The following is a 14,900-nucleotide window of genomic DNA, read 5'->3' as shown; positions in this document are numbered from 1 at the left end:
TGTTTGATAGCATTTTACCCAGAGTAGAACTTCTTTCAAAACTGTAGTCAATCCTCTCAAACTCTGCCACTGCTTTATCAACTAAGTAACGTAATGTAATGTAAAGTTATGTAATATTCTCAGTCCTTTGTTGTCATTTCAACAATATTCACAGCATCTTCACCAGGAGTAGATTCTATTTCAAGAAACCACTTTCTCTGCTCCCCTGTAAGAAGCAACTCCTCACCCAATCAAGTTTGATCAACAGATCACAGCAATTTGGTCACATCTCCAGGCTCTACTTCTAATGCTAGTTCTCTTGCTATTTCTACCACATCTGCAGTTCCCTCTTCCACTGAAGTCTTGAACCCTTCAAAGTGATCCATGAGGGCTGGAATCAATTTCTTCCAAACTCCTGTTAATTTTGATATTTTGACCTCCTCCCACGAATCATGAGTATTCTTAATAGCATCTAGGGTGGTGACTCCCTTCCAGAAGGTTTTCAACTGACTTTGCCCAGATCCATCAGAGGAATCACCATCTATGGCAGCTGTAGCTTTATGAAATGTATTTATTAAGTAATAAGACTTGAAAGTCAAAATACTCCTTGACTCCTGGGTTGTAGAACGGATGTTGTATTTGCAGGCATGAAAAACATTAATCTTCTTGTGTATCTCCATGAGAGCTCTCGGGTGACCAGATGCATTGTTAATGAGCAGTAATATTTTGAAAGGAATCTTTTTTCTGAGTAGTAGGTGTCAACAGTGGGTTTAAACTATTCCATAAACTGTATAAACGGATGTGCTGTCGTCCAGGCTTTGCTGTTCCATTTACAGAGCACAGGCAGAGTGTATTTAGTAGCACTGGCTTCGACTTAAAGTCACAAGCTGTACTAACAAGACTCAGCCTGTCCTTTGAAGCTCTGAAGCCAGGCATGGACTTCTCCAGCTATGAAAGTCCTAGATGGCATCTTCTTCCAATAGAAGGCCGTTTCACCTACAGTGAAGCTGTTTGATGTAGCCACCTTCATCAATGAGTGTAGCTAGATACTCTGGATAGCTTGCTGCAGCTTCTCCATCAGCACTTGCTGCTTCACCTTGCACTTTTATGTTATGGAGATGGCTTCTTTCCTTAAACCTCATGAACCAACCTCTGCTAGCTTCACACTTTTCTTCTGCAGCTCCCTCGCCTCTCTCAGCATTCAAAGAATTGAAGAGAGTTAGGGCCTCGCTCTGGGTTAGCCTGAAAGGAATGTTGTGGCTGGTTTGATCTTCTATCCAGACCACTAATATTTTCTCCGTATCAACAATCAGGATGTTCCACTTTCTTATCATTCATGTTTTCACTGACGTAGCAATTTCATTTCCTTCAAGAACTCTTCCTTTACATTTACATATTTAACTGGCATAAGAGCCCTAGCTTTCGGCCTGTCTCAGTTTTGGACATGCCTTCGCCATCATCATTCTAGTTCTGGATTTAAAATGAGAGACGAGCAGCTCTTGCTTTCTCTTAAATACTTTATAGGCCACTATAGGGTTATCAATTGGCCTAATTTCAAAATTGTTGTGTTTCAGGGAATAGGGAGACCCGAGGAGAAGGAGACACAGGAGAGCAGTTGGGACACGCACAACACTGATCAAGTCTGCTGTCTTATCCGGGTGTGGTTCATGGTGCCCCAAAAGAATTACAATAGTAGTATCATAGCTCACTGATCTCAGAGCACTAGAACAGACATAATAGTAAGGAAAAAGTTGGAAATGTTGTGAGAATTACCAAAATGTGACATTGAAACATGGAGCGAGCGTGCGCTGTTGGAAGAATAGCCTGGCGCTGATAAGACTTGCTCGGCGCCGGGTTGCCACAAACCTTCGATTTGTAAAAACACCAATTATCTGTGAAACGCAATAAAGCAAAGTACAGTAAAATGAGGTATGCCTGTATGAGGTGTAGTAAGGTCCCCGAGGGAATGGTTACCACGTGACACAGGCCACGCCAAGGCTCCCTTACTTCTCCCCTTCTTCCCGCCATGTTTCTAGCTGGAAATAACCAACCTTGGGAATTGTACTTTCGGGGTATCGAGTTATTACAGCACACACAGCTTTCATCTCTTCCAAAGCCCACCGCTCAGCAAAGCTTACATACAGCCCACAGATTACCAAATGTTTATGTGCACACAGCATCACACTGCACACAGCACACCCCCAACACACACACAGAGAAAAGGAGAGTTTCTGGGACAGAGTGCTCAGGTAGGAGGAAAACCACTGAAGCCTTGCCACTGCCTGTGGAACACCCTGAACCCCACAGTTGTCCTTCACTCCCGAGGCCGAAAGGAATTCTGCAGGACGCCTGGCTGTTGACAGTCATGCTGTTTCTGGCTGTCACTTGGAAGGTGAACTACTGGGCTGGTGCTGGTGGGTGAGGTTCTGGAGCACCCCCTGAAGCAGCTCCCAGGAGAGGGAATCTGAGAATCCAAATCTGATACTGACACATACCCTAAACCTAAACCACCCCCAGCTTCAAGACATCCTATCTGATCTCAGGGAGACCACCTGGGTGAAACCCGCTGCAAGAACTCAGCTCTGAATAAGTACCACACCCCTGACTCCCGCCCAGGCCCCTCTGGTGTCTCCCTCATTGCCCCTTCTCTCCCTCCCTGTTGGCTACCCATGGTCATGCCAGGAGCAGAGCCCACACTCTGGGACCTGAGGGAGGCTCAAGGTGGGGTCTGAGTCCCGAGGCTCTGCCATCTCCCAGTGTAGCTGGTGACCCCCTTAGTTCTGCGCAGTTTAGAGGACTGCCTGGTGCCCCTCCCACTCCTTTGACCTGAAGGTCCTCTCTGAGCCAGGTCCCTTTACTTCTACTCTCCTGCCCTGGGTCCAGACCCTGTCCCTTGCCTCCCTCCCCTTAGGATTATTTCTGGGCTTCCTAGCACTAAACCATCAGGGCCCCACCCTCACAGCTTGGCTGAGGACCAGGCACCCTCACTGCCTCAGGCACAGGTCCTCTCGTAAAGATCCTGGCTTTCCTATGCCTTCCCACCTGGTTTCAGGCCACGCTGGTGACTCCTGGCTCCTGGCCGTGCCCTTTGCATCCATTCATTGGGCATCCACCCTTGATCCTTCTCTCACGCCCTCAGCCCCACCAATGGGAGCCATCCCTCCATCCACATTATCCACAGGGCTTGCTGAGCTGACTTCCTCTGAGACAGTGCTGGCATCTGCCTCACTCTGTTCTGAGAAGGTGATCCAGGCTCCCAGGGAACACAGACACCTAAATCAGAGCTGGCCCTGGCGTGGCTTCAGACCCTTCTCACCCTGACAGTTGTAAACACACAGGAGGCCGGGGGAGGAGATGCTCAGATCGTCGACCCCTGGCCCTGCCTCTCAAGTTACTCCCCTGAGCTACCTCAAGAGCTGCTGTTTCTGAGCCATTGGCTCAGCAGCCCTTGGTCACTCGACAGCCTTGCTTAATTGGAAGATGCCTGATTTAAGAGCACGTTTGCTCACTCTGACCTATTTCCTGATCCGCTGGCCCTCCCCTCTGCGGTGGCGCGTGTCACCACCAGCTCACAGCTTGAGCTGTCATGAAATCCCTGGGCAGAATGCAGTCCAGCGAAAGCATGGAGAGGAAAGTGGCCCAGAGCTGCTTTCAGGTGCTCCAGGGACGGCTGTATCACTGCCTTCTCACAGCGGGAATGCATTTCATTTGAGAGCATGGATTCTGGAGGCAGACACTGGATCCAAAGCCACCTCTACCACCTATGAGCTGAGCGACCCTGGACGAACTAGTTTACCTCTGTGCCTTGTTTACCTCAGCTGGGAAACAGGATGCTAATAGCAGCACAGGTTGAGCATCCCAAATCCAAAAATCCCCAGATCCCAAATCCTCCAGAATCTGAAACTTTCTGAGTCCTGACATGACACTCCAAGGAAATGCTCATTGCAGCATTTTGGATTTCAGATTTTCAGATGTGGGATACTCAACTGGCAAGTATCATGCAAATATTCCAAATCCGAAAAGATCTGAACTCTGAAACGCTTCTGGTCACAAGCATTTTGGAAACAGGATGCTCAACCTGTATCCACATGACAGGGCTGCTATTGAAAAACAAGGCAATGCATGTAAAGTGTCTGGAGCAGTGCCTGGCACACATGGGGAGCCCATCATATGCTGCCGTGGCTGCTGCTGATGACAACAGGGACAACTATGATGACATGACAGAGGCAGGGGACGGGTGCAGCTCCGCGGTTAACAATGCTACCGGGTGTCCCCAGCTCACAAAGCCTGGCCACGATCCCATTTTCCACATGTGGAACCTGACCCAGAGAGCAACCGCCCACAGTCCCACTCCTAGGAAGCAGGGTAGCCAGGAACTGAATCCAGGTCTGTGAGCCTAAAACAAATACTCTTAACCTCTGCCACTAAAATTGCATCCAGTTTTCAAGGGGAAAGAGAAATATGGTTTCCCAGCACCTACTACGCCTTTGCGCTGCAATTGTCAGCTGGACAAGAAAGAGCATCTGAATATTTGATTTAAAGGAAAAGGGGGCTTTCTCCTTGGGACTAATAACAACGAAGGCTTTTTTGGCTCTGCAAGCTTGCTTTCCTCTCCCCAGTGCTGTGGCCTGGGGCTTTCTCAGAGTAGTGCTGCTTTCAGTGAAGCAGCTGTTTGGTGCGGCCCCTTTGTTTCTTATTACCTATGCTATGACCACAGCCCCACACGGACAGATGCGATGGCGGTATCAGTTGACATCTATTTTCTTGTTAACAGAACACAAGTGGCTCCTTATTAAATGCCCCCAGAGAAGATTCTGCCATAAAAATTTCATAAAGCCCAAGCTCCTCCTGAAACGTAAACTGGCCCGCTCAACTTTCCCTAGGAAATCGCTGGTGAGATCTGCTTTGTCGGCCAGTGTGCGTGTTCCACCTATGGTCACTTTAGGCCCCTAAAAGCAAGAAACCAATCAAGCATCCCACTAGAGTCGACAAACCAAACGCTGTCTTGTGTGCATCCCTTGGTCTGAGGATGGAAAAGCAGGTTCCCTTCATATTTACACAGTGACCTTGGTACAAGTCATAGGATTACGTTTTGAGGGACAGAAGGAAGTCTCTTTAGCTGCTCTTCCTTTTTTGCTAAGCCACTGAGGCTGGCTGTGGCCGGGATGACAGGAATGACTCTTACCTGTGCGGTGAAGAAGGCTGGGGTGAGGGATCCCGAGGGGAGGGCTGGGCTGTTGAGGGCGATGGAGCCAATGTCGGTGCCGGAGAGCACCAGCGGGGGCGCTGAGATTTCCAAGCCTTTGGGTTTTTTGGCCTTTGGGGGAAGAGATGGAGACTTGGTCTTGGAGCCCGATGACAGGTTCAAGGGCTCCAGGGAATCGGAGTCATGGCAGGCGGCCTCCAGGAAGAGGCTTCTGTGTTCAGAAGGGAGGGGTGAGTTGGGGGACAGGGACGGGGACCGAGATGAGAAGGGTGAGGCGGATGAAATACTGGCAGCGTTTGGCAACATTAAAGAGGAGATCTTGGCCGAGACGGATGAGGCCAGGAAGGCGGACGCCGCCGCAGCCTCTGACGTGGAAGGCAGGGACACCACCGGCCTGGTGACGTGTTTGTCGGTTTTATTGGTCACAAACCTGATCACAGTCCTGACTTCTTCCACGGGGGGGCTGTCTTCGGGCGGCTCCTCCAGCTTCTCCGTCTTGATGGCCTTAAAGGCGTCTGGTGGGTTCTGCAGGGAATTAATGGTGAAGGACGAGTACAGGCCTGAGTGGATGTATTCGTTGCGGCTCGTGCTTTTGAGGGCGGCCAGGCCATGTTTGTGGGGCTCACGGCCCTCGGGAGACGCCTTGCAGTCGCTGTCCTGCAACAGAAGGCTCTCCCGGCTGATCTCCACCGCGTGAGGATCCATCTTCAGGATCTCCGGGAAAGAGACAAACTTGTACACAAACTTCTGCCCGATCACCTTCTTGATGATGTTCTGCAAATACAAAAGTAGACACTGAAAATCTGAGCGCACCCAAGAAACCATGTAAGAGCTCATGATAATGGTAAATGTCACTGGCAGAAGCACCAAAATGTTCCTGATTTACATTCTTGGCTAAGGAGAAGTGGAAGGAGGAATAAAGTTGGAAGTAGAATTAGAGGTGCATTCCAGTTCTGCCATTACTAGGGTTGTGATCTTTGGCAAATTAAGTGCCCCTTTGAGTTTCCTCGTCTGTAACGTAAGGAAGATGATGATGATGATGATGATGATGATGATGATGATGATGATGATGATTTCTTAGACAGGATCTCATTCTGTCACCCAGGCTCGAGTACAGTGGCGCGAACATGGCTCACTGCAGCCTCGACCTCCTAGACTCAAGCGATCCTCCCGCCTCCACCTCCTGAGTGGCTGAGACTACAGGTGCATGCCACTATGCCCCACTAATTTTTATATTTGTATTTTTTGTAGAGACAGCATCTCACTTTGTTGCTCAGGGTGGTCTCAAACTCCTGGACTCAAGCAATCCCCCAACCTTGGCCGAGTGAGGATTATTCTATGTAATAACATAGTAACAGTTGCCATTTATGAAGCCCTTATTATGTGGATGGGATTTTTCATACCTTATCTCATACAATCTGAACAGCAATCCTAAAAGGAAGGTGCTGTGATTCCTATTTTAAAAATTAGGAAAATAAGCTTAGAGTGCTTCCGTAACTCACACAGCCACCTGGTAGGAAGTGAAGTGGTAGAGGCAGCATGTCCTTAACCATAACACAGTATTGTCTTACCTACCTCTGGGAGTCAGAAGAATTCAATGAAATAATAATGAGAAAGCATTCTGTAAGCTGGAAAGCATGATAAAATCCAAGTTATCATCATCAAACACTACAAGGTTTTCTTAACTCACTTGGCCATTTTTTTCCTTTTTATTTTTTTGCCAAGAAAGCTACTGGAGGAGGCCGGGTGTGGTGACTCATGCCTGAAATCCCAGCACTTTGGGAGGCCAAGGCAGGCAGATCACCTGAGGTCAGGAGTTCGAGACCGGCCTGACCAACATGGAGAAACCCTGTCTCTACTAAACATACAAAAAGTAGCCAGGCGTGGTGACGCATGCCTGTAATCCCAGCTACTTGGGAAGGCTGAGGCAGGAGAATCACTTGAACATGGGAGGCGGAGGTTGCAGTGAGCCGAGATTGTGCCCGTGTACTCCAACTTGGGCAACAAGAGTGAAACTCTGTCTCAACAAAGAAAGAAAGAAAGAAAGAGAGAGAGAGAGAGAGAGAGAAGAAAGAGAGGAAGGAAGGAAGGAAGAAAGGAAGGAAGGAAGGAAGCCAGCCACTGGAAGAAAAACGAATTGTCTACTTTGGATATCTGTGACATTCATAGACAATATTTTCAGTTGCTAGCGTCTACTTCTGGTTCTTCAGTTTATGGTTCCAGCCCTCAAACATTAGGATATAAATGAAAAGCAATAATCATTGCAAAAGTTTTTGCAGCCCTTTGGGAGAAGGGACTTTATATTAAAGGCTGTGCTGTTCTTGAGGTTTATTAAATGGATACCTTAATTCCCTGCCGAACCCACTGGGTTCTATATTTACCTACCAAATGCTTGCTGTGTGCCTTGCCCTATGGATGAATCTTGGGGTCTGAGGAGCTGAGAGAGACAAAGATGGTCTCTCTCAAGCACAAAAACCCAGCACCATCCTATGGGAAAAGGACTCTGTTTCCTTAGAAACTCTTCCACCTAAAACCTGGGTATGAGTAAGGAAAGATCATTTCGAGGAGAAGAGCTTTAGAAGCAGCTCTGATTGAGTGCCTGTCTTCTGTACCAGGGGTTGTATGTCAGCCACCTCATTAGATCCCCACATTAGCCCTGATGGAGGTGGAGGGTGTCATCCTTCTGAAACAAACAAGATCCCAGAGATGGGGAGTCATTTGCCCAAGAACCACCAAGATGGACAGATTCTAAAGCCTAAGCTTTTTCACATTCCCACACAAATTTAGGGGGAGAGAATCAACCCCCGACAGACATGAAATTCAATGAATGTTGATGTCCCTTTTGAAATCATAGTGTGGTTCTAAATACACGTGTTTGCCTGCCATCCTTTACATCATGACATTCTGATTTGCCTTTTTCCCCCTTAAATGATGGAAGCAAAGGGCACATTTAAGGGCCCCATTCAGCACAGGAGATCCCGTGCATGGAGTCGTGGAGAGACCTCACTGAGCACCGGCATGCAGGCCGATGCCGTGGGCACCTCAGAGTCAAGGCCGCGGCCACCCTGGCTGCATCCTGGAGCTCCCACCTGCAACTTAACCCGCAGAGTCCCACTGACGCCAGCGACCTCACACTCACTGCTCCTCGAAGCTGAACAGCCCTTAAAAACCTTCAGAGAAATTTGGGAAACTCAGATGTTTTCCACCTGGGCTTTGTTAGCAGCATCTCTGCCAAGTGCCCTGGGTCAGAACATGCCTGGGAAAATCAGCTCCCAGCAGGAAATAAATTAAATAAGGGTGTCATTGGACCCACCTGACCCAGGGTCAGTTCCCATTGAAAAGAAAGTGTGCTGACCTCTGGTGTGTTAATGCTTCCTTTGCTAAAATTCTAAGGTATTTTTAGTTTTAGCTCATCATATTTTCCTCTCTGGGGAAAAAAACTTTCATTTTTTTCCCTCAGTGAGTTTGAACACTCATCTAAACTGAGTGAAGTTTTTACAGCCTAAATAATTACACAAAAGAAGAGACAAACTTCTATAAACGTTTTATTTAGAGCCAAAATAAAAACACAGAAGAAAAATGATCTGACTCAGTTATTCTAACAAGTCTTAAAAACTAATTCTTTTTTTCCAAAAAAAAAAAAAAAACACTTCTAACTTTCTTGTAGGTTTGGAACATCATGTCTAAGTTGGGATTACATTCATGAGCACCTCAAGAAATAACCAAGGGCTGTAATAAAAATGACAAAAAATGTCAAAATTTTTGACATTTGCTCAAAAAATGGTTGGGAACGGAAAGGCAACCTCAGACAGATCACACGGCCTTGCTGTGTTAAAAAGAACATGAAGAACAACCCTCCTGTCGACCAACCAGCAAAAGGATAAATGAAATGTGGGGTGTCCTTACAATGGAATATTATCGAGCTGCACTAAAGAATGAAGCTCTGCTCCAAGGCCTAGAATTCATTATTTGAGGAATAATGAATACTAGACTATGGAATAGTAAGGAACAAACATAACATAATGGGCCTCAATTTCATTAAATAGAATCACAGAATTTTTTTTTCCTTCTTCTTCAGACAGAGTCTTGCTCAGTCGCCCAGGCTGGAATGCAGTGGCGCGATCTCGGCTCACTACAACCTCTGCCTCCTGGGTTCAAGCGATTCTTCTACCCCAGCCTCCCGAGTAGCTGGGATTACAGGCACCCACCATCACGCCCAGCTCTTTTTTTTTTGAGAGGGAGTCTCGCTCTGTTGCTCAGGCTGGAGTGCAGTGGCGCAGTTCACTGCAAGTTCTGCCTCCCTGATTCACGCCATTCTCCTGCCTCAGCCTCCCAAGTAGGTGGGACTACAGGTGTCCGCCACCATGCCTGGCTACTTTTTTTTTTTTTTTGTATTTTTAGTAAAGATGGGGTTTCACTGTGTTAATCAGGATGGTCTCGATCTCCTGACCTCATGATCTGCCTGCCTTGGCCTCCCAAAGTGCTGGGATTACGGGTGTGAGCCACCGCACCTTGCCTAATTTTTGTATTTTTGTAGAGACGGGGTTTCACCATGTTGGCCAGGCTGGTCTTGAACTCCTGACCTCAGGTGATCTGCCTGCCTGAGCCTCCCAAAGTGCTGGGATTACAGGCATGAGCCACAGAATAGAATACTGTATTCTATGATTCACTGCAAAGTGAAAGCAGCCAGATATTACATGATAAAGGTCATATATGATTCTATTTATATGAAATGTCCAGAATCATGAAATCTATACAAAAAAACAGAGTAGAGTATGGTTACCTAGGGCTGAGAGGGATGGAAGGAAGGAGGTAATGGAGATGTTCTAAGTGGGTCATGGTGATGGGTGCAGAAGTCTCTACTCAGAGCCACTGAACTCTACACGGTAAATGGGTGAACTGTGTGGTATGTGAATTATAGCTGGTTGTCAAAGAAAAGAACATACAGAATCTTAAGTATTTTACATGTTTAAGTGGAAGGCAGTGGGAACTTTCTATTGCTAGAAGTGACTGTCATAATATGCTAGCCCCTACTCGAAATACAAAAAGGGAGATGCTGGGACGGGCCCTTCGGTAGCTGCTGCCTCTGCAGGGGAAGCAGAGAGGACACCACGAGTTTTCTGGGGAAAGGTTACGCAGTGATGGGGATGGAGACAATTTACTAGCTGGCCAAAAGGAGGAAGAGACAGCCATTGGAAAGAACCGAGGCAGGTCATGCTTCTCTAGAGACCAATGGGAAAGATGGATTCGATCTGGCTACCTGGAAACCTACCAGGTTGAAGGCTGAGAGTGGAACTGGGAGAGAAGAGGGCAGGGTCGGGTACAGTAAGTGGGTCAGAGCAGTGCAGCCCAGTGACTCAGCACCACGGACATCTGCTAGACGAAGGGAGCTGGTAAGGAAAGCCCCCTACAGCGGTGCCCGCAACTGGAGGATTAGAAAGAAGCTGGCCTCAGAGGACTTGTGTCCCTGCAGCTGCACTGACAGCCCCTTCTTCCTTATCTTCCAGGGCTGCCCCCAGGAGCAGCGCCATGTATGTTTGAAGATCTCTCTGTGGCTTCCCGAGGGAAGCTTCCTTCCAAGACAGTTTGCTGAGAAGACTCAGTGTCAGGAATAATACAAGCTAGTATTTGCTGAGCACGTATTATTTGTCAGGCTATCGTCTAAGAACCTGACAACCATCAACTCACTCAATCCTCTCAGAGACCGGAATGATTATTATCCCCATTTTGGAGATGAGCAAGCTGAGGCTTGGGAAGTACAAATTATACACTGTTGGAAGCTTGTACCTGGAGAGAACAGATGGCACCCAGGCAATCTGACTCCTGAGCTCTTGGCTCCTATGAAGGGTGACACAAGATTCAGGCCAATTTAGGCAGCCCGGGACACCAGCACACTTGGGGAAGGGCTCTTATTATGGTAAGTGATGAGGATATTTAGAAAAAGTCTGGTTTCCACCCCCTTCAATCCCAGACTCACAAGTATTTGTTGCTCACAGTTGCCTGGTAACCTGAGTGATGCCGGTCTGTGTCGGGTGGAGCTGAGTGCGTCTCCGGGGTGGTTATAGAGTGTTACACACATCTGCTTCCCTCTTACACGGGTGGGACCAGCCTCTTTGTACTTTCCCTTTAAATATGTATTTGCAAAAGGGCTGCCTCTTCGCCCAGCAGGCATTCCATGTGAGGTTACGGGCAGCAAGGATGGGACCAATTTTAGTGAGAGGAAAAAGCAACATCCCCTTAAAACAGACCCCAGTGGCAGTTCCAGGCAAAAGAGGAGGACCGGACACCAAAATTAATCCCACTGTCACCCCGTCCAAGTTGCCATATTGAGAATGCAGTAGCCGAAAGGGCAAGTCATCCATTTGGGACAGGATTCTGGGCAGACCTGGGCAAAAGAACCCTTCTCAACTTACCAGCCACCTCTGCGGACCAAGGCATCCCATGAGAGGGGCCCATGACAAGATACCTCAATTATGTCACTTTAACTGCATAGAAAATGCCAAGAGAGCAGGTCATATTTCCATTTCCATTTCAGGGCTGTTACCCTGACAGGTTACAGGCATACCTATAAGAACAGGTATGGCTGTCCACAGCGTGTTTAAATATGTACACACACACACACACACTCCACTCTGCCCTTTGAATAGGAAGGAGTCTGTGTAAATAATCCCAAATAGTAGATAGATGAGAAATAGTTCGGTAAGTTTTGTAATTTACAAAAAGCATATGCAGTGCTAGGTAATGAAAAGATGCATATGGGATTAGACTTACCTTCTTAATGACGATGTGATTAGGATTATGTTTAAGTAAGTTAACTAAATGTTTGCTGAATGAACTACCAACTATAAGGAGAACCGACCCAGGCATAAAGCCGCAGGCATGAAAGACACAATTTTCCACGGCTAATTCCCAGGCTGGTTAAAGCTCCCTGTGGGTGTATCCCTTACATATACCTGCCCGTGCTTCTTTGCTGGCATTCTTAAACCGAACACTCCCAGGCAGATACTAGAAGTCACGTGCAGATTCCACACGCCACATACAACCTCACACCTCCCATGAGAGCTTAATGAGCCGTAATTTCACCCATCCATTTACGTGGCAAATATTTGCTGCATGTGTCTGTCCACCCACCCTGGTCCGGCACCCCAATTTTGATCTAAGGTTATGCATCTGGAGTTCACGTGCTTAGTCTTGTTATCTGATCTTCCATTTTCCTCCCCGCGAGGAGCCAGGCCCGTGGCGAGTTCCTCATTGCTGTGGTCTGGCCCCTGGATCCTCTGCCATTCCAGGGCACCCTGGAAACACAGGGCTCCTGCCCTCTGATTCTGCAACTCTCCTACCTGGCTCTCAAAACTGAGAACCATCAGCAGCTCACTAAGCCAGCAGGATTGCTTGTGCTGAAGACTTTTCCTAACAAACAGGCCTTTCTTAACCCCTGCACTGGGTAAGGGGGACAGAGCAGGGGACATTTCCAGTAAACACCCACTTGACCCTATCACAAGGGCTGCTGCAGGGATTAAAAGGAGGGGCTCCAGAGTCACTGCCTGAGTTCAATGACTCAGTTCTCATCTACAAAATGGGGACTGATCCATCTGCCTCATGGGACTGAATGAGCCATCCACATACAGCTTCTATCAGAATGGCTGATGCATCCACGCATGAGAAGCCCTATAACATATACTAGCTATCAGTATTAGCATTTTTATACTTCCATTTAAGCAAAAACAGAACAAAACATAAATATCACCCTGTGTCAGCCCTAATGACAATTTAATAGATAAAATTTACCCTCATAGAAGGCTGTGCATATTCTGCTAGCTTTGTCCAAAGTTCTGGGTAACCTGATCAGTCGCACAGCAGGCAGAATTACATCTGGTTTACGTATCTCAACTGAGCAGGGAAACATGATGTTTTTATTTAGTTGGGTTCAGACAAGAAATAGATACAAGGCTTATATTATATTGTGCCTAGCACAGCCAGCACTTGACATCCACTGTGACGAAAACCTTACACAATCCAATTAATTTGGGGGTTGGGGGGAGGTTATAGGAGGGGGACGCTGGGAGCCACAGATGTGAATAACTGCTGGATCCAAGTGCTCTGCTTAGATGCGGGCCACAGCCTACAGGCAAGACGCCACACGTCAGGCCCTGAAAGGTGGTGCAGACACTAACCAGGCACCCAGCTCATCTCAATTGCTCCCCGCGGCTTTTCAGAGCAGAAATCATGCTGCCCAGACTGGGAGGGAGAAGTGCAGCCTTGCAGTGTCTGCTTGGGCTCAGGCCTCTGCTCAGGGTTCCTGGGAGAGGCCAACGGGAAGCTGCTGGCCCTGAGCACCTGTCAGCAAGACCCGAGGAAGGAACCAGTTCAGGTGCTGAGCAGACACACGAGACAATGCATTTATTTGGGGCACACTCATCTTATTTTGGTAGATACCCTACGTGAAAGGAACCAGAGCAGACAAAGGACAAGGAAAGAAGCCAGCACTTATGAGGGCCAGCCGCATGCTGAGCACACACAGCTGCCTTGCAGGATGGGCCCTGTTACCCCATTGCAGAGATGGTGAAGCCAAGGTCCCCCTGGACAGCGAGGTTAGATCCAACTGTCCACCACCTGGGGGTAGGTTAAATATTGGGAGAGCCATACAACGGAATACCAGGTAGCTATTTCAGGGACACGACATTGCTAACACTTCCCCATACCTTTAAATATACATTAGGAAAAAAAAAAAAAAACCCCAGTATGAATAATTCCATTATTTTAATAATTTTCTATTGCACATATATTTATGTTTTCTACTGTATATATGCGTATATGTGTAAATAAAAGGAGGTAGAAAAATTCATCTTGAAAGATGTATACTAAAATTTCACAGTGATTTTTCATGTTTCTTTTTGCTTATGTGTATTTTCACATTAAAAAATGTATACTTGGTATGTATTACTTGTTAAATTAAGACTTTTTAAGAGAAAGAAACAGGAACTAAAAAGCTGACTAGCCCAAGGTCACACAGCTTGTAACTGGTGGAGCCTAAGTTTGAACCCAATTGTACCTAGTGCCAAGACCTAAGCCGCTTCTGTTCCACCACCACACCCTCTTCCAGAGCAGCTGCATGTGGAAGCAGAGGCTGCTGCTACAGTAAATCCATCAGGGCCTAGGGGTCTCTGCATTCCAGAGTAATAGTGGGGTTAACTGCAGAGTGCCTGGGAAAACCAGCTCTGTGCTGAGAAAGCATGGGCCTTGCTTAAGAACAGTTATTTCTAGCTCTTCGGGCGGAAGAGACCGATCTTCCGTAAGGTCTGTTCATTACCTAGAAATAGAACTGCCTCTGCCAATCCACAGGGTAGAGAAGGTGCCTGCTTTGAAGGGCCCCGGCAGTCCCAGTGCAGCAGACTGGACATGAGCAGCCAGCCTCCAAGTGGCATGCCATCCAAGGGATGAGGGTGACAGGAAAACAACAGGAAACTCACGTCCACCATATACAGCCCGGTGATGGCACCCACTGCCAAGCTCCCCTGGCTGTCCCCAGGCCTGTGCCCAGCAGTAGCTCACACGAGGGCACAGTCCAGGAGCCTTAACACGTCAGATGTTATATGGAACAAATGCTGGGGTAAACAGATCTGGGTTTGAATTCCAGCCTCTCTGTTTACTATGACCTTGGGAAAGTTACTGAATATCTACACAGGGCTCAGTTTGCTCACCCCTAAAATGGGAA

General features: G+C 47.6%; 1 protein-coding gene across 1 annotated transcript in view; it reads right to left on the bottom strand.

The window, feature by feature from the left end:
* The window catches only part of ELK3 (ETS transcription factor ELK3), a 77,493-nt gene that overhangs the window by 16,636 nt on the left and 45,957 nt on the right, over positions 1–14,900 (bottom strand). The window contains exon 3 of the mRNA XM_003906987.5: positions 5,165–5,959. Coding sequence (XP_003907036.1) covers positions 5,165–5,959 — 795 coding nt within the window. The remainder of the gene's footprint in view (positions 1–5,164; positions 5,960–14,900) is intronic.

This window comes from Papio anubis, chromosome 9 (assembly GCF_008728515.1).
Source record: "Papio anubis isolate 15944 chromosome 9, Panubis1.0, whole genome shotgun sequence".
Taxonomy (NCBI): domain Eukaryota; kingdom Metazoa; phylum Chordata; class Mammalia; order Primates; family Cercopithecidae; genus Papio; species Papio anubis.
The sequence above is the reverse complement of the archived record's forward strand: the minus strand, read 5'-3'. Positions and strand labels throughout refer to the sequence as shown.